At 32.2% G+C, this 20972-nt stretch overlaps 1 protein-coding gene across 1 annotated transcript in view; it reads right to left on the reverse strand.

The window, feature by feature from the left end:
• The window catches only part of LOC118762590, a 149229-nt gene extending 128649 nt beyond the window's left edge, over window positions 1-20580 (reverse strand). Inside the window, exons 1-4 of the mRNA XM_036501370.1 lie at window positions 20504-20580; window positions 5480-5512; window positions 3452-3574; window positions 1932-2070 (exon numbers count right to left, since the gene is read on the reverse strand). Coding sequence (XP_036357263.1) covers window positions 1932-2070; window positions 3452-3574; window positions 5480-5512; window positions 20504-20534 — 326 coding nt within the window. The 5' untranslated portion in view covers window positions 20535-20580. The remainder of the gene's footprint in view (window positions 1-1931; window positions 2071-3451; window positions 3575-5479; window positions 5513-20503) is intronic.
• Between the last annotated feature and the right edge of the window lie 392 nt (window positions 20581-20972).

Below are 20972 nucleotides of genomic sequence, written 5' to 3' on the forward strand. Positions count from 1 at the left end.
TTTAGGGTTAGAGTTAGGGTTTTAGGGTTAGGGTTAAGGTTTTAGGGTTAGGGTTAGGGTTTTAGGGTTAGGGAGTTAGTGTTAGGGTTAGGGTTTTAGGGTTAGAGTGTTAGGGTTAAGGTTTTAAGGTTAGGGTTGGAGTTTTAGGGTTAGAGTTACGGAAAAAATTTAAAATGAAGAAATTGGAAGAGTAGGGGTAGGGGGAAGTCTTTCCGAAAATAGTAGCTGAAAACAGGAAAAAAAAAGTATTTAAAAGCAGTAGAAATGCATGAACAATTATGGTGGTGCCATGAAGTAAAACACGCTTCAGATACACTTGTTTATTCATACAAACGTAGCTGAGATGAAATATGTCATAAATAACAGTGACAAATGAAATATACACCATTGGAAGTTGTTGTTGACAAACAACAGCAGTAATTTTATTCAGCTGAATACACATCATTGATTGGTTGAAATTACCGAAATACGACAACTTTAACACGAAATAACTTTGTAAATATAAACTTTTCTCATAAACGCTATGAGTAAAAGATATTTTATATGACACATTCTACCAGTATACGAAATTTGAAAGTTACAAAATATTATTTTCTGAATCTGCCCGTCAAAAGGTAAAGATCCGAAATTCGTTTGCACTGATCTGTTTCTGACATCTTCAATTACATTACAATTTCCATGCATAAGTTTGTATTCAGTTCCGGTTTTAAAACATAATCAACATTACTTTCCACATTTCTCTGGTCAACAGAATTTAATACTAAAAAAATTTTAAAGTAACTAGTTGAATGGATGAGTGATAAAACTAAATTACTAGAACTAATAGCTATACAACCTATACTAACATGAAGACAAAATCACTGTTTCTCTTATAACAATGAAAGATTCTCAATACATCCTATTTATTAAGCCAAATAATCTAAGCAAATGATGAATTAGAACTGGTTTAACTGAAACTAATTAGCACTGCATATTTTGGTAATACTTTCAGGCTACCAGATTGAAGTAGTATTTAGCTTGGGTTTGGAGTGAAACATTTTTTTCTTTTTAAAATTCATTTAGAAAGCTCTAAAATCTTGGTTAGATTACAGTCAAAACAATCAACCTTTTCATTAAACAGATTATGTATAAAAATATTATCTTCATAGAGGCACAGGTGTAGCTATGTGGTAAGAAGCTTGCTTCCCAATCACATGGTTCTGGGTCCAGTACCACTGCGTTCACCTTGGGCAGGTGTCTTCTACTATAGGCTTGGGCTGACCAAAGGATTGTGAGTGGATTTGTTAGACAGAAACTGAAAGAAGCCTGTCATATATATGTATATATAAATATCTATGTGTGTGTGTCTTCATGTCTGTGCTTCACAACCAGTGCTGGTGTGTTTGCATTCCCTGTAACTTGGCAGTTTGGCAAAGGAGACTGATAGAATAAGTACCAGACTATAAAAAATAAGCACTGAGGTCAATACATTCAACTAAAAATTCTTCAAGGCAGTGCCCCTGTGTGGCCACAGTCTAATGGCTGAAACAAGTAAAAGACAAAAAAGATAACTTTCCAGTATCTTTGCTACTAAAGAAGATATGATTGATTAAAGAGAAATTTAAAACCAGATAACAAAATTAGGATGAATATACTGTAATGATTCAGTTCTGTATTCAGTGGAGATGTTCATGCATGACTAAAGAATACTTTCAATACAATGTTGTCTCTATTTATTTGTTCACCAGAACCAGAAGGTTGTATCATCCCTGCCAGATAAAGGAGAGCAAGATGAGAAAGAATCAGAGCAAGAGGGTGATAAAAGAAAGAATATAAGAAAATAATGAAAATGGTAGGTGCAAAAGGATGAAAGAGGACTAGCATGGGGAAAGGTATTAATTAAAATGGAAAGTGTGTAATATCAATGATGTTAAGTTGAATATCATACTTACCCATTTCTAACTCCAGCATAAAGTATGTTATAACTTTGACATTTCAAAATGCAATCTTCCAAAGTAAGCTCTTGAGAATTGTATATATTATAAAAGGAAAACTTTTCCTCAAATGTTTCAAAACAACCAAGATAGTCAGCTATATGAAAATAGAAATTATGCCAAATATCAATATAGAAGTAATATAGCTATAAATCTAGAAGTATACTTCTGTTAAAATCTATGCTTGTATTTTCTAGAAATTTTAATGAAGCACTGCCAATGATCTGTTATAAAAGTACATCACTTCCCTCTAAGTAAGATGGCACTTTCATATCATCGTTATCATCATCAGCATTGTTTTATAATAGAATGTAAAACTCAGAATGTCTGAGAATCTGTGTACAGATATTACCTGTTTTTCAGAAGAGAATAAAAAAAGATCACCATTAAGACACAAGCATGCTTGTGTAGTCAAGAAGCTCGCTTTTCAACCACATGCTTTTAGGTTCAGTCCCACTACATGGAACTTTGAGAAAGTGACTTCTATTATAGCCCCCAAACCAACCAACATCTCATAAGTGAATTTGGTAGACAGAAACTATGGGAAGCCCATCATATGTGTGTTTGTCTCCACCACCACTTGACAATCAAAATACTTGTTAGAACTGATATTATAGTTGAGATAAAGAGTTAGTTTATACTAGAGACAATGGTGAGGCAACATCACTTAGCTTTCAGTTGCCTGATTGTTCTATCAATAAATCAATAAATATGTAACAGATAACATTAATATTTGAAAATAATATTTAACTGTCAGTCATTCTTCCAGATTTGATCAAAATACATACCAGTAATATTCTGAGATTAGTCCAACCCATGTCAGCATGGAAAACAGACATTAAATAATGATGATGATAATGCTGAGGTTAATTCAGTCAACTATACTATTTTAAAACCCTTTTGTTACTGTATTTATTTTGAGATGCTCTGTATTTCTTTCAATTATTTTAGATATAACAAAAAATTTATCAAAATAACTTAGTTATTATTCAGCTAGTGTTAGGAACATAAATTGTGACTAAGGTTTGGTGGAAGATTTTAATTCAAAACTTATGAAAACAAGACATTTGTAATCAAATCCAGAGCCGGTTTCAGCCAGGTTGGTAACGAAAGGGTTAAAAACTCAGCTTTATGTCCAGTCAAAAAAAATCAGATTATATTTCTAATGTTTATTAATGAAAATATCTGAGAACAATGTTATTTCTCGAGAAATTAAATTTTAAAACATTCATAGAAAAAAAATACAGTGACTCATAAAAAGCAAAAATTTAAATTGGAGAAAATAGTTTACATCAAACTGAGACTGTCAAAGACTGAAAAAATTTAAGCAAACAGTTCATATGTATAACATTAAAACAAATAATTTCTAATTACAGATTTCAATTTATAATTATTTTATTAATAACTCTATACTCATTTTTAATTATAAATATTTTCAATGTTATAAAGAAAAATATTTAGAAAGTCTATACACTTACCATCTGCATAAAGAGACATTCGTTTTGATATACTTTGAAAGTATGCATAACACCGCATGGTTTTATTAATGAAACCTCGAAGTGTATTGGTACTTTGAGGAGCAGTACATTGTTTCCATTTTTCTTAAGAAGAAAATTATAATTTTTTTAATATAACATCATCTTTTTTTATATAATATTTTTTTACATTGAATAGTTGTTTTCATTTGGATACAAAACATACAGGCATAAGTGATTAAAAAAACATTGGAATTTAGAGAATTCAATATGAATGTGTTGAGAAATAAATATCAGCTGATAATAACATCAAAATAATGAACATTGTAATAATTTTATATTTGTTTTTTATAGGCTAACATGAGATGGGAATAGAATATCAATGCAACTGCTGCTTCTCTCAACATATTTTTCTTCAAAGCTATATCCCTTGAGAAGACTTTTTGTCAGTTCAGTCTTGTCTCAACTTTTCCTGTTTTAACTAAAATGTGATTACTAGACACACATGTCTTTATTCAGTTCTATGTGTATAGAAGTTATTATCCTCCAACTTCTACACATCCTAACTGTTTTCTTATCTAATTTTCACAGCTTTTACTTCTTTCATTCATAATAAAATTTACATTATAGATATTCTCTCATTTCATTTATGGTAATGAGTAGCTAATGATATAACTTTATAGGTTCAAACAAAAGAAATTTCATAATCTAATAGTTATGTTCTCTCAGAAGACATTATAATACATTCTAAATATTTCTACTGTTTTTACTCTGACAGATTTAATTTAAATTGAGTCAGTTTTCATATTCAGACTTGTCCCTTCCCTTTTTAAAGTTATGTTCAAACTTTAGTTCTTATATCTTTCCACTAACAACAAACAAAAATATACATATTTCAGAGATAATATAACAATAATATTTAATAAAATATATATTTCAGAAACAGTACAACAATAATTATTTAATGAAATTTAAAAAAAAAAAATTTTTTTTCTTTTTGAACGTTGAATATTTTCAAAAGAAATTACTTGAAATTGAACAGTTTTCTTACACATACAACTAGGAAAATAGTTTGTCTATTACAAATAAGAGCTTCTAATCTGTTTATCAAACTAGAAATAGGTGATTTTACTACAAATGCTTGAACAAGCATCCAATTAGAATCTATTACATCAAATAATAACAACAGTACTACAGAATTTGTCTTTAACTTTAAATGATTTATTTGCTGACAAAAGATGGATGTCAGTAATTTTTAAGACATAATTCAGAACACAAAGGATTCACCTTGCAAAAATGTAAACAGCAGCTAGAAAGCTAGCTATTGTGAAAAGGGAAAAGAAATATCTTCAAAACCATCTTGAATCACAGAGTGAAGTAATTAATCACCATATTTTCAAAGAGAAAAACAGTTTTTGCAGCTGAGTTCCTATTCTAGACATAACAAATTTCTTCTTATATATTCGTGATTTATATAAATAGACAAGGGAAAAATAACAAAGAAAAATGAAAAATGTCTTGTATTCCTTTTTTTTACATAGTCTGTAAGTTGACTCCTTTTGTTTTTAATTCCACATAGAAATAAGAGTAGGCACCATTCATGAACACTTCTGTTTATCTAAATATAATAATGAAACTTTATAATTTCTAGTAAGTTGAAAAGTCAACCTCAACAAATCTTGAATTTGAAAATATGAAATCCAAAATTGCGTTCCATTTAAAAGTTGCTGCTCCAGTTGTCATTACTGGGATGTTTCAAAATATTAAAAGGCATAATTTGCTCTGAAAATATAACTGAACTCAACCAGCCAGAGAATCAAAGTAAATATTGTTAAGTGGAGCAAATGAAATTATTTCTTGCCTGAGAAAAACAAACATCACCATGAACTTTACACATATGAACTTTCTGCATACAATAAGTATCTCTGTAGAATCTATTATCTTAGAATAATTGGTTTACAACTGTCTTTTATCATTTTTCTTTTTAAAAGTTGAATGAAGTAAAATATCATTGAAGTAAATATTACTTACCAGAGTTGACTAAAACATACTGAATATACACAGCTAGAAATAACAAAAATAAATGAATAATGAAAAAATTCAAGTTTTACTCAAATTAAAAAATATTTTATCTTGTTTTTTTAAATTAAACTTAGCATCATTTCTATTTCAAATTTATTTTCCTTCCTCATCATTATCATTCCTATTCTGAATATATCTTGCTTTTCCAATGTTTATTGATCCATCTTTTATTTTAGTATATGATGATGATGAATTTCAATATTTTAAATCCAGGTTTGTCCCCTTTAATGGGGGTGGCCAGATCTACCTCACTCTTACAGTAACCACTCTCACACCATCTTGCCTGGTTTCGGGCATCCTCCCTTCTCAAGCCAACCCTCCCAATCTCCTCCTCCACCTGTCCCCTCCACGTTTTCTTTGGTCGACCTCGTTTTCAAGGTTCCTTCATTTTAAACACAAGCAGTCTCCTCAGAACATGATCCTCATCCCTCCTCAACACATGACCATACCACCACACTCCATTCGCCTTGCCAGTTGTTTCACTGATTCCTCCAATCCCAGCATCCCCATCAAGTCCTCAACTTTCCTTTTATCCAATAGTTTCACACCACACATTGCTCTCGCCATTGCTTTCTTGGTCCTTCTCAAAATTGCCATTTTGCTTTCCCTCAGACACCATGACTCACTCCCATACAGCATTGCAGATCTCATGCAACTCCGATAAACCCATCCTTTCATCTTCAAGGAGAACCTTTTTTTCCATATAATAACACTCCACATACCCCTGAACTTCACCCAGCCAAGTCTCACACTTGCTGTCACAGCTTCTTCACATCCATCACTTATACCCACCCTATCTCTCAAATAACAAAACCCTATCACCATTTCCACCTTGTCACATAGCGTTTCCACTGGTTCCGCCAGCACTCCAGCTTCTTTCTCACATCTTTCACAAATAAAATCTGTTGCCAGTCTTGAGGTTACCTTCTTCATTTTGTACATCTACCATGAATCAATTTCCCACATTTCATACACAACACCACGTTTGCCATTACCCTCCTCCCACACACACCAAATGGGTCTATATATAACTGCAATTCTGAGTTCTTTATATGCTTCATGTAATCATCATTCATCATCATCATCATTTAACGTCTGCTTTCCATGCTAGCATGGGTTGGACGATTTGACTGAGGTCTGGCAAACCAGACTCCAATCTGATCTGGCAGAGTTTCTACAGCTGGATGCCCTTCCTAACGCCAACCACTCCAAGAGTGTAGCGCGTGCTTTTATGTGCCACCAGCACAAGGGCCAGTCTGGTGGTACTGGCAACGACCACGCTCCTATAGCCTATGATTTGTCCCATATATATAAAGTATCAAATTATTTGAAAATCACAGTTTGGTTTCTCTATTTGTACAAAGGGCCTTAAGGTTAACTAAGCAAAGACTAAGCAAGAAAACTTGTAGGACCCTACCCAACTCAGGTAGGTGCCCTGTTCAATTTGTAGGAAAGGTGTAAGCAGGAACTCCATACAGTGTACTCAGTGTAAGCTATGGACACAAGAGGTGCAGTGGATTAATAGGAAGGTTATGAGAGAAGATAGTTTCATATGTGGAAGATAAACAGAATTCATAAAAACCTTGGACACTTGAGAAATTGATTCTCTCAATTGCCCTGGTGGCTCACTAGAGATAGTAGATAATTTCTGCTACCTAGGGGACTAAATTAGTAGTGGGGGAAGAATGCACAAAGAGTGTGATAGCTAGAATAAGAATAGAATGGAGGAAATTCAGAGAGTGAAAGAAAGATTGTATGATGCATGTACACAGACAGCAATTCTACATGGTGGTGAGATGCAGGTCCTGAATGCAGAGGACATGCAAATGTCAGAAAGGAATGAGGTTAGTATGCTCCATTGGATGTGTATTGTAAGTGTACATATTCAACATCTGTTGTCCATGCCAGCTCTGGTCAAATCATCCAGCCCATACCAGCATGGACAACAGATGTTAAATGATGATGATGATGATGATTACTACTACTACTGCTACTATTATTATTACATCAAATGTGACCACAAAAACTCATTCTTGACTGAAAATCTATCTTTTTCAGTGATTAAGAAAATTTTGTTAGCTTCATGTAAGACTGTATTCTCAAGATGGTTTTCTGAAACAAGAAATCATTAATTATTATAATATATGACTAGAAAATGAGTTTTGTCAAAAACACATGCAAAAAAAAAAGACTCATGTGTTGAAAAATGTACATAGCAGGAGAATAAAATCTGCTAAGAGAAGTAAGTTAACCAATAACCTAAATATGACTATGAAATACATTTTATAAGCACTATACTTAATATTGTGAGAAGTTAGGTAATTGAAATATATATTTATGTTTCTGAAAGATGTGTAGAAATAATTAAACATTTTGAAATAAGGAAATAACATTGGCTGGAACAGATAGTAAATTGTGCCATTAGAAAATTCCAAGAAGAAATGGCATCAATAAATGAATGCAGTCAGCTACGAAAAAAGATTTCATGATTATTTCACTAATTATTAAAGGCTATGAAAAATCAAAATTTAGAATACTTTCATAAAAGTGATATATCAGAAACAGTGCTATCTAGAAGTCTCTGGTTTTACCTCCACCACAAATTTTTTGGTTTTTTTTTTTTCATTTTACATTTATTTTTCCCTAACTGCGTAATGTGTGTGTATACATACATACATACATACATACATACATATATATATATATATATATATATATATATATATATATATATATACATATATTCTGTAAATAATAATATTTTATAAGCTTAAAGCTTATAACTGATCAATGTATAATGACTAAAAAAAATATTCTAATATTAGGGCATATAAACCCTTGATGGAAGAAAGTGGGTTTTCAATATGCATGGGACTCAAATCCACACCTCTGTATATTTGTGATAAGTGTGCTACCACTTCGCTGATGTACCCACTTGCTTCTTCCCAGGGTTTATATGCCCCAATACTAGACTATTTTCTTTAGTCAATACACAGTAATTGCTTATAAGCTTTAAACTTATAAAATATTATTATTATTCACAGAAGTGTCACTTATCACTGCTTCTCAAATCATCACAGAAAACACAAGCTTGTTTGTTTAAAAAAACAACACTATGAAATTATACTTCTTAACTCTAACAGGAAGAAGCAAGGGGGTACATTGATGTAATGGTAGCACACTTATCACAAATTTATAGAAGTGTGGGTTCAAGTCCCATGCATAGCGAAAACCCACTTTTATCCATCGAGGGCTTATATGCCTCAATATTAGAGTATTCTCTTTAAGCTTATAAAATATCATTATTTACAGAATTATCACTCATCACCAGTTCTCATTCATCGATGAAAATGCCCTGGACCTCACGGAGGCAAAGTGGCTGAGTTCTTTTCAAGTGTTGGGCCTCATGGAGACAATGACCAAGACCTTTGGCATTGTCATGCTTGAGAAGAAGACCCATCAAGCCAAGCAAAATCGCAGTCATGGCAGATACTGGTGCCACACAAATTGGCACTTTACTGGTAGCACATAAAAGCACCCCCAGTGTCATGCTGGAGGCACATAAAAGTACCCATTACACTCTCAGAGTGGTTGGTGTTAGGAAGGGCATCCAGCCATAGAAAAGCATGTCAAATCAGACTGAAGTCTAGTGTAGCCTTCCAGCGTGCCAGCCCAGTCAAACCATCCAACCCATGCCAGCCATGGACAACAGACGTTAAATCATGATGATGATATATATAGCCAGCCCACTTATGCATACCTTTCCTTCTTGTGACACAAACCCTACTTGTGAGGACCTGTTGAGGCAAGTGAAAATTAAAATCAAAATCAAAATCGATCAACATCAATGGAAATTGTAGCTGTGATACCAGTGCCGGTGGCACGTAACATAACCATCTGAACGTGGCCATTGCCAGTGCCGCTCCGACTGGCCTCCGTGCCGGTGGCACGTAAAAAGCACCATCCGATTGTGGCCGTTGCCAGCCTCATCTGGCACTTGTGCAGGTGGCATGTAAAAAGCACCCACTACACTCACAGAGTGGTTGGCATTAGGAAGGGTATCCAGCTGTAGAAACACTGCCAGATCAGACTGGGCCTGGCGCAGCCTTTTGGCTTCCCAGACCCCAGTTGAACCGTCCAACCCATGCTAGCATGGAAAATGGACGTTAAACGATGATGATGATATACAGGAGTTGGACAAAATAATGGAAACACCTTCAAATTTCAAACAAATTTATTTTAATATAGAGTAGGACCACCTTTGGCAGTAATTACAAATTGAATTCTATGAGGTATGGACTTGTACAAAGTTTAATTGTTTCCGAAGGAATTTTTGTCCATTCTTCAGATAAAACAGTCTCCAGTTCTTGTAATGATGATGGTGGAGAATATCAACTCCTTACTTGTTTTTCTAAAATGCCCCATAAATGTTCTCTGGGGACTGTGGTGACCAGATAAGATGTTCAACTTCACTAGAATGTTCTTCAAGCCATTCAGTAACAACTTTAGCTGTGTGAATTGGTGCATTATCATCCTGAAAGATTGTGTTTCCCTCCAGAAACAGTTCCGCAACCATAGGATGAATTTGATCAGATAAAATGCTTAAATAGTCTTGTCTATTAATTCTGCCATGAAGGGAAACCAAAATCTCCATCCAAATGGAGAAAATCCAATTTATGTGGATGTCCTGATCTGAAACTCAGCCTTACAAATAATTAAATGAAATTACAACTATTGCAAAGCATTTCATTGTATATTCAGACATGATTATATTACGATCCATTATCTGTAGGGGTATAAAACTGAATCTTCTCTAAGTTTGGACATTTACAATAAATTTAATAAGTATCCTTTTAGAGCTCTGTGGAAGGGATGGCACACACTGTTTGACCAGGCATAAACCCATTTTTTGGTACATCATTTTCATGACAAAATATAGCCAGCCCACTTATGCATACCTTTCCTTCTTGTGACACAAACCCTACTTGTGAAGACCTGTTGAGGCAAGTGAAAATTAAAATCAAAATCAAAATCGATCAACATCAATGGAATTTTGTACATCTACCATGAATCCATTTCCCACATTTCATACACAACAACACTTCCTTGGAAAATTATAAATCATTTGAAAGTTCTGGATATGAACTTTGTTCTCATATACTTTTAATCAAAATCTGACAATTAGCTAAGATGTCAGGGTCCCTCAAACACCCTGATATTTCCACCCATTCTCAAAGTTTGACTACTGAACAGTAGTCTTCAATCTAGTTCAATGTACTTGATCACTATAACTGAAGTTGTGTTAATAATCCATACACACATGTAAATGAATTTTTAAAATTTATTTTGATATAAATCTCAATGGTGGTAGATCACATAATCGTTATGAAATATAAAAGTGAAAATCAGCACTTACTTGACTTCATCTTGCGTATGACTTCTCGCAGAATGGGAATCCATCACTTTGACAAGTAGCATCAATATGTATTAATCGTATACAAAAAATATCAGTATACAACCCACTTTTTTCATTTTGCACTTTTTTGCCATACCTTGGCCAGAATCAGCAATGTCCATGATGATTTAACAAGAAATTTTTCTTTCTTATAGTTAGAGAAATTATGTTATTTTCTAAGTGAAAATTAGCAATAAAATTTTCACTTTTATATTTCTTAACAATTATCTGACCTATTCTCATCAAGTTTTATATCAAAATAAAGCTAAAACATTCATCTACATGCATATCCAATTTTTAACACAATACAAGTTAAGGCACTCGAATGCATTGAACTAGAAAAAGGGCTAGTGTTCAGCAGACAAAAAAAGAATACCAGAGTGTTTGTGGGAACCTGACATAACTTGTAACTGTCAGATTTTAATTAAAACTATATGAGGAGAAAGTTCACATTCAAAGCTTTCAAGTGATATATAATTTTCCATGGAAAAAATTTGACATGAAAATGATAAAGCAAAAAATGTTTTTTTATGTCAACTGTTTTCATCACTTTGGCATTGATGAATACCAGTTAATCGTATAAAGACCAGTAATTTAACTGGATTTTAATTGCTCAATCAATGCAAATCCCTGCTATATTACACTTAAATTTCAGTTGTATTATTCTTAATATAAAACTTTTTAATAGAATCTTTCTATATCTAATATTTATAACCTAAACTTGGCATAAAACCCATAATGAATAGATTTTATACCAAGTAATATGAAAAAGAAGCACTAAGAATGCTGAAGCTTCATAAAACCAAAAAAAAAAAAGAAGAAGAAGCAAAGGATCATAATTGAAGATACATAGAATTATAAAACAGGAAAAAGTGAAAGAAATATGAGTGAAAGTGATAAGCATAGAACCAGGTGGAAAGAAAGCTGTTATTGGAAAGACAAATGTTATACCCCAACAGAAGATAAGTGATATCTCAGATCAGTAATTGTTTCAGCAAAATCTAACTGGAAACCCTATACATGTTCTGAATCCTAAATTGTCACTACTCAGGCTACATTTAACAGACTTTTCACTCTTATTTCTGTAATTGTTGAAGTGGAAAGTGTGCCAAATTATGAATGATCAAACTTTCTTCACATATACAGGAATAAGTTGCTGGAAGTTAAAAACTATGAATATGATAAAGGGAAATGTTCACATAGCTACTACAAATATCAACTAAAGTAAAATTTAAATCATGTATAATTAAAACATTATTATACAACCAAAATATCACTTTCAGGCAAAAGTAAAGAATAGAAAAGATAAATAATATTATACTAGGCTTACCAAAGGATACAAGAAGTCAAGAAATTTACTAAATAAGAACAACAAATTTATAACCAATTCTACTGATTTTAACTGTCCAATTACAATTACACAGAGTAACATAAAAATTGTTGAGTTGGATAGAAACACAATTATTCTAAAACTGGTCTATAATACACACAAACATTTTACAAACAGTAACTTTTCCATAAATAAACTATGTAAATATAAGTTAGTTCCATTTGTTGAATTTGTAACTGCAACAGTTGAAATATTAAAAAATTACTTTTGAGAAAGTTCAATTAGAATAAAGGATTCTTATATTGGCACAAGATCACAGATTTGCAGGCAAAGAATTTAGTCACTTGAACTGGTATGTATTTTATTGACTAATGAGACTAAAGGTGACAGGATTTGAACTCAGAATGAAGAAGAATAGAACTAAATACCTCAAGGCATATAGCTTAGTATTCAACTGTTTCTTTCACTTTACTATCTGTAATGTGTACTGTGAATGTAAGCAAATTTTAAAATAACAACATACTATTATCTCAAAATTAAGAAAGCATTTTTCATGATAAGTTGAGCTTCATAATACTGAACAGGGAAAGTATAATGGCACTGGTCAAATTAGAGGAAATATAACTAAAATACAAAAGATTTACTATTTCTTACAAATTTTTAACAACTTGAACAATCTATATTTGAGTGGTTCTAACCAAGATATTAGATGTCCAAATTAATGCAATTAGACAATCAAATTGGTAAAAGATAAGAGAGATGATTAACTAAAACATACAGACAAACAAGACAGATAAATTAACAGATAGGAAGAATGACAAATAAAAATAAAGAGATTATGCAGTGCTGACAACTGGCTTTACTATAAAGAAATTTTTTAAAATTAATTTGAAAAGAGAAATCAAGAATGCTAAATGAATAGATAAAGTAATATGATAGAAAAAAAAAAACTGAGGCTGAAAAATTTAGATTTTATAACCAGATATAGATTTTGTGATACTTTGTTTTATTAATAACACAGACTGTGACATATCTGACTTAAACCAGATAATTATAATTTATTTTTTGTTAGTCTTAAAATTGTCTTATTAAGAAAGAGAAACCGTTCATAGATAATGCCTAATTCAGCAATTCATATTCTCAAGATCCGAATCAGTATAAATTCAGTAAATATATAAACTTTAGTTTATACACTGGTATCCCTTGATTAGTGCAAGTTTTCATTAGAGCAATCCCTCAATGTATAAAAAATTTGATTGGCATAATTTAGAATTTATAAGCTGATCAAAAAGAGGAAAATGTCCACTTTGTTCCATTTGTTAATTGCCACATTTCATAGCCATTTAATTCTAGAGGCTTCATTCATCAAGCATAGATCTCAACATTTGCTGATGGCTATGAGAAGTCACCAACATGAACATATGTATTGCAAATTGTCTAGGTTTGATTTTATATGCATTCATCAGCAGCAACATCATTTAACATGTGCTTTCCATGCTGGCATGAGTTGGACAATTCAACAGAAACCATTGAAATAAAGGAATATGCTGAGCCCTAAATGTGTGCTTTAGCATAGTTTCTATGCTGGATGTCCTTTCTAACATTAACCATTTTACAGAGTGTACTGAGTGCTGTGTTCATGGCACCAGCACTAGTGAGGTTACCAAGTAACTTGCAAGATAAAACCCTTCAAGTGAGTAGGGGTATAGTTTTGAAACAGGTAAAAGTACAATAGAGAGAAACAGGAACAGGTCTAACTGAAGAGATACATGGCTACCCCAGCCGAAAAAAAAGAGATGGTAAAGGTATACCTTCAAGGTACAATATTGGACAAAGAACAACAGTGCACAAATGAGCTGAGAAAAAAATTGGATGTAAGACAATGTAAGATGTATGAGGAACCAGTTGTAGTATGCTATGCTTTTACAAACATGTGATGTGTATCAAAGTTGAAAGTTAACTAAAGAACTGTCAAGCAACACAAGTGGAAGAATCATGCAAAAAAGGAAACCTAACAAAGATATGGAAAGAAGTGATGAAAATTTATTTCAATAGAGTGAACCTCACAAAGATGAGAAAGGATTATAACAAGTAGTAAAATACTCTGCTAGAGAAGACCCATCTATGCAAGTATAGAAAAGAGAACATAAAGTGATGATGATGTCTCATGGAGTAAATGAAGCTAGCAAATATAAAGTCAGCATTCCATGGCACTTATACAGTATTGAAAAGTAAGAGCTGAAATAACACTGTATTCAAATGCAACACAATTTTCTCAAAATGATCTTCATAATATAGGGGCTGTAATTGTAGTAGAAAAGGTCATCTCACAATTTAATGCAGATGGAGAAGTAGGGAATATTTTTGTTGTTTTTCATACTTTTGAAAATAGTATTATTGAGTATTTCATTATAGAGAAGAAACAATAAAATATACTGATTCTGTTTAGAACTTTGGGTAAAATCTAAATCTGAATTAAAGCAATGTTGAATTTTTTGTTTTTTGGTTTAGGAAGGGTAGGGGCTGTGCCCATGGGCTACACAAGTACTTATAAGACTGGCAAAATGAAACAGAATGAGCTCTCTTTTTACTCTTAGAGATATAGAAAATTTAAAATGTAAGCTTTATCTTTTTTTTAATACATATGCAATTTTAACCAGACTATAAAAAGCTAAGTGATTACACTACAGCTTTTATCACTCCGTGGACATAAAAAAAGGGAATCAATCTGACTAGTTTTTAGTATTTATAGATTGTGATCAGAGAAAGACTACCCAAGTCTGCCCACGGACAGATTAATAGATTATAGCTATATATAGTGTAAACAATGTAGTACTAAGCTGTATATATTAGTAAAATACATACTCTATATTTCAAATTACAAAAAAATACTGTGCAGTACACTATGAAATAATTAGCACTACTGGAATTCCTAATTTTCTTTGCTTGAAGCCACTTATAATGTACTTAATTTAAGACCCACTAAAACTCTCTTTAATTTCTCTTGTAGCTGAATCATTTTGCTTATCTTCAGTATTGGTATAAATTATTCTTAAATGTGTATTTGTGTTAAGATTTAGAATATGATCTTAACATACAGTGACTGTATGTTGCTAACAAAGGTAAACATTCAGTCCACATGCTTCTATAGAATTTTTATATAAGAATAACTCTTATTTCCATATAATATTGAAATTCATATTCTACAGTAAATTAAAACCTCCTGAATACAATGGAAAACAATTCAATTCTATAATTAGATGTTTAAACTTTTTCAGCTATTCTGTTGATAGGATTATAAAACAAAGATTTTTATAACTTACTATATTATACATCTAAAAATAAAACTAGGGGAGTCAATTTTAATTAAAATTCTGAAAAAGTTATTACAATGTTGGATGATAAAATCTCAATTGCAGACTTGTCAGAAAAATTATAGCTATAAATTAAAAGAAATTAATCTTTTTTGTTTTTCTCTTCAAGTCATAGACAAGATTTATGTTTGAAAAAAGGAAAAGTAAACTCATAATAATAAGCTTTCTAGTCTCATGCATTTAATTCCAGTTCCTGGTTAGTTATATTTGCTGCTAATTCTAAGTATTTTAAGGATATACATTTAAAGACTATTATATAGCCAGAGGAAGTCTTTAGCTATTCATCAATGAATACATATGTATTCAAACACATTTATCTAATTTACTTAAATCCAAAAGTAGATATTAACAACCAATAAATGTACATTGTTGTGATAAAAGGCTTATATAAATGTCCATTTTAATAACTGCTAGTAATTTCTGTTAAATAAAAGAGCACTATAACAAATAAAAGGGGCTTATAACAAATTAATAAATAATGCAAAAATGTGTGTGTGTGTGTGTGTGTGTGTGTGTGTGTGTGTGTATGTATGTATGTGTGTGTGTGTATATATATATATATATATATGATAATAATATGTATGTGTATGTAATTCACAAACAACAGAATTCTTGGTAAAATGTTTTTAGATATACTATAAGCATTCCTTGAAAAGAGAATATTAAAAGCAGATGTTCTTAGATAGCAGTCAAATTTGTTCTGACATATTTTTTATTTTTTAATATTACACTTTCCAGTATAAGATCACAGGATGAAAAGGACAGTAATGTTAATACAAGAATGTACATGAAAGAAAATGTAACATTTCAGTTACAAAAAAATTCTATAAGCTAATTTTTTTTCTTTTACAGAGAAGTGTGTGTGTGTGTGTGTGTGTGTGTGTGTGTGTGTGTGTGTGTGTGTGTGTGTGTGTGTGTGTGTGTACCCACACACACATACATACAACATTTCTTTAAAGCATAATTTAACTTACTAATAATTGAGAATTGTTTCATCATCTATTTGTCATTTTTAACACCAAAATACTGACACCTATTTCTCCATGTAAGAATGGGTTGAAATTTTATGTGTAAAATATATTTTCAAATCTCAAAAATAATGATTTAGAATGCCTGCTTATGCAGATTAAACTACATGATTTCTCTGCTACAGGTAGTACTACTACAACCATCACTCACAAACAAGTATAATTTGGCAGTATGCACCATACTTTCACTAATTTTTTTCAGTACCTATGTCATTGCAAGCAGAAATAGACATTTTCTTGGCCTTCCTGTTTCTTGATTTACCAGAATATCCAGGATTTGACAGCTGGAGGAAGAGAGGGCTGCACCAGCACTCAACTGGTATTCATTTCAGCTAACTAGTCTAGAGCAACATGAAATTATGTGCTTTGCGCAAGTACACAACATGCCACCAGGAATCAAACAAATGACCTCTGATCATGGGCCCAACACCCTAAACACTAAGTCACAGTTAGTAAGGTCATGAAATTTGTATTACAAACAAAAAAATGCTATTGTTTTTAAATGCATTATTGCTTAATTTTTATGTGAGTAGATGTAAAAGTCAACATAGCAAAGACTTAATTAGTAACAGAAATTACAAATTCCTACACCATCTAGGAAGTAGTATTCTTTGATATGTAAAAAGGGTGTAAATAATAACTCTTTGCTATGTAATCAGAGTAAACACTCAGCACACAGGAACTGCAATGGGATTAACAAATTAACAGTGGATCTAAACTTCAGATGTTATAGATGACATGTTTAGTTAGTAGCAGAAGCACACATGAGTGACTTGAATTGCTAACTAGATGTAGTTAATTATTTGTTAAGTATAGGTTATAGTGAAAGTATGAAAAGCTAAATCAGAAGGAAAAACTGAGTCTAGGGAACTGTTACTGTGTTAGCAAGTGTTTCACTTTACATGCAAAAGGTAGGTTATTTGAAGTATGTATACAGAGTGGTGCTACAAAGTAATGACATGAGCACTGAATGTGAAAATGATCAATTAGATGTGTAACATTAACTTATATAGAGGGTAAGTTCATGAATGGCTGGGTAGCAAAGGCATTTTTGCTTGAGATTATGTTAATGAAGATATGTGATGTGAATGAACAATGCATACTGTTAGCAAAGGATTGCATGCTTGCCAGCAGAGGTTGCCTGTACATGAAAACCCAAGAAAACCAATGGAAGAAGTAATGAGGCCAGATATAAAACTACCAGATTTGCTTGTGATACAAGATGACACAGGATTAAGACACATGGTGATATGCCATACTACAAAACCAATTAACACATGTCAATATGGTTAAAATAAAGATTAAAATGTGGATAATGATCATGAAAATCAAAATATTAAAAAATTAAGGTTAGATAATTTGTCTACTATCACATGCATAGCAGCGGGCTCAATACAACATCAGATAACTTCCTTGCAGTATTTTGGTATATCTCTTTATGTTTTGAGTTCCAATCCTACACATGCTGATTTTGTATTTCCTCAGTCTAAGGTTAATAAGTGCTGCTTAAACTATAATGCTTACATAACTGACTATACCCTTGAGAACAGTGACCCAATGTGGCTCTGATTCAATGTTAGAAATCAGTAAAAGACTAAAGTAGCATAAATTTTAAGAATTTCGATTAAAATTCTGAATGAACTGAAATTACAATTAAGAAATTTCTGCATAAAGCATCCAATAAGCATCAGCTTGTTTGTTTTATTCTGCTTAGCTCACTTTATTTTTTTCTAATCGGGCAAATTACTCCAGGCCACAACTTGTCTCTTGCTTGCAAATAAGGATCTGATTCCCTTTGAGCATATAAATTAACTTTGAGAAAAAAAATTAGGTTTTTGAAATTATCTCCCTTCTCTTTGGGAGTTGCTAATAAATGTTTCTCTTCAAGAGGGAATTTTCAATTAAGAAATTTTTGTATCCAACAACATCAAGTACATCATACTTTAAATTATTTATCCAAATTCATGCTATTGGTCTATTTTAATTATTTCCTTCAGTTCATTTCGTTTTTTAATTATAGTTTATAGTTGAGATGTCTATCTTCTGTGCCAAGTCACCCCCAAGTTACCTTATGGTGAATATTAAGCCATCATATAAAGTGAAAAAAGACTTATCATTTAAGGAACTAACATAAATTATAGTTTAAATTTAAGATGACTGAATTGGAGCAAATCACAGAGCACTAGATTTGAGATTTTAGATGCTTTGAAATCTTATTTCATAGGACTGAATTTGTTTTTATCTCAACAAAATTGATAAAATAAGTACCAGCAAGTATTGAAAATGACTCAAATGACAAACCCCTCTTCCATACAAGAATTGTTGAAAGGGAGAGAAAAAGAGAGAGAAGAAGAGAGAGAAAAGATATAAAGTTGGTAATGACAAGATGTCAAAATGTACCCTCAAAGAACAAAGTGAATAGAAGAGAGCATGGTAACAGAAGTTCAAGGGTGGGTAAGTAAACTATTACAAGAGTGTAGGAGAGTGAGAAATTATGAAAAATAGTGGGTGATGAGAATGTAATGAATGGTGAACAAGGATGGAGTTGGGAAATCCAGTGGTAAATATTAGTGGTGGAGACAGTAATAAAAATGAGGGATGGATGTCAATAGAAGTGGCTTAATGCAGAGGAAATGATGACTGACATTATAGAAAGGGTGATGAGCAGTAGAATAATATGGTAGATAAAGGATAATATCATCATAATATAACATCTACTTTTCATGCTGACATGGGTTTGACAGTGGCTCTCATTAAAAACTATCATGTGTCATTGATTTCCAATATTCTGCAAGAATATGTCTGGTCATGGGGACATCAGGCAGTAGAAAATGTTCCACAAATAAATTCCGTTTGATCTATGCAAGCATAGAAAAATAGACGTTAATGAATATGATACCTAGGAGTAATTATTGCATTATCAACAACAGCATCACCACAACCACAACAAATATTCAAATGTCTACATATACATACATCTCTTGGGCCAACATTAACACTCACTTTAAGATTTCCTATGTCTACTTTTACCAAACATTAGTTCACCAAGTTCTTGTCCGTGAAGAAGACTATTTGCCATCATTCAACCTGATAGACAACGCATTCAAGTCACATCCTGCTGGATCGACAGGAATACTTCTGTTTACTGGATCAAAACTGATCTGAGGTTCAATAAAGGCAGTTTATCATCATCAACTAAGATGGCGAGCTGGCAGAACCGTTAATGCTTGGCGGCATTTCGTTCGTCTTTACATTCTGAGCTCAAATTCCGCCAAGGTTGATTTTTTGCCTTTCAACGTTTCGGGATCGATAAATTAAGTAACAGTTAAGTACTGGGATCGATGTAATCGACTAGCCTCCTCTCTCAAACTTTCAAGCCTTATGCCAAAATTTGAAATCATTATTATAAATATTAATTTTCAGGTGAAGTAAACAGGACTAGTCTTATAGGGATTATTATTTTAATGCATGAATATATCAACAATGCTTTATGTTGTGAATGATTTGCTTTAAAATATAGTTATCGCCTGGATTTTCTTTCCTTTTTTTTACAGGAATATTCAACAATTGTACAGAGTTCGATGAATGGTTCTTCTCGAAGTGTTAGGTATCCTATCTCGACATGGCACGCTAATATAACAAGCTTTGTTTCCTTAAGTCTTTGCTTTTCAACTACTGAATTGACTCTTGGCCGCTGCAAAGCATCAACTGGATGTGTCTTTCAATTCTAAATGGTATATTTAATGTACAAATTTTTCATCAAAAGTAGTTACAGATAAAACTTACCTGTAGCTAACAAAACTTGGTACTGAGTCATTATCGTCTGCAAGTAGAATTGTAACGTTAACAGGAGAGACGCTAAGTTCACGGTTAAATTTCTGGATGGTGAACATCATATCCGCAGATAATTATATTCAGTATTTTTTTTTTCAATTTGGTTTACTTGATGAATCATCCTGATATTTTTTTTTTAATCGTGAAGAAGTAACATCATGGAAAAAAAAAAACAATAATAATGTTTCAATTATAAGCACAAGGCCAAACAGCCTTTTGAGGCTTCAATACTTGACTAGTACATTAATAATCATAGTAAATCTCATGTTTATTAGCCACAAGAACTAGAATTGTTGGTTAATGTTGACATTATTACCCGGAAGCGAAATCGAAAAAAGAAAAATAGTGCAACGGGTGTAAATAAAGGTGTAGAAAACGAATCTGAAAACAAAAATGTGGGGAGAGAGGCCTTCGGAAAATT

This window comes from Octopus sinensis, linkage group LG3, assembly GCF_006345805.1.
Source record: "Octopus sinensis linkage group LG3, ASM634580v1, whole genome shotgun sequence".
In the NCBI taxonomy this organism is placed as follows: Eukaryota; Metazoa; Mollusca; class Cephalopoda; order Octopoda; family Octopodidae; genus Octopus; species Octopus sinensis.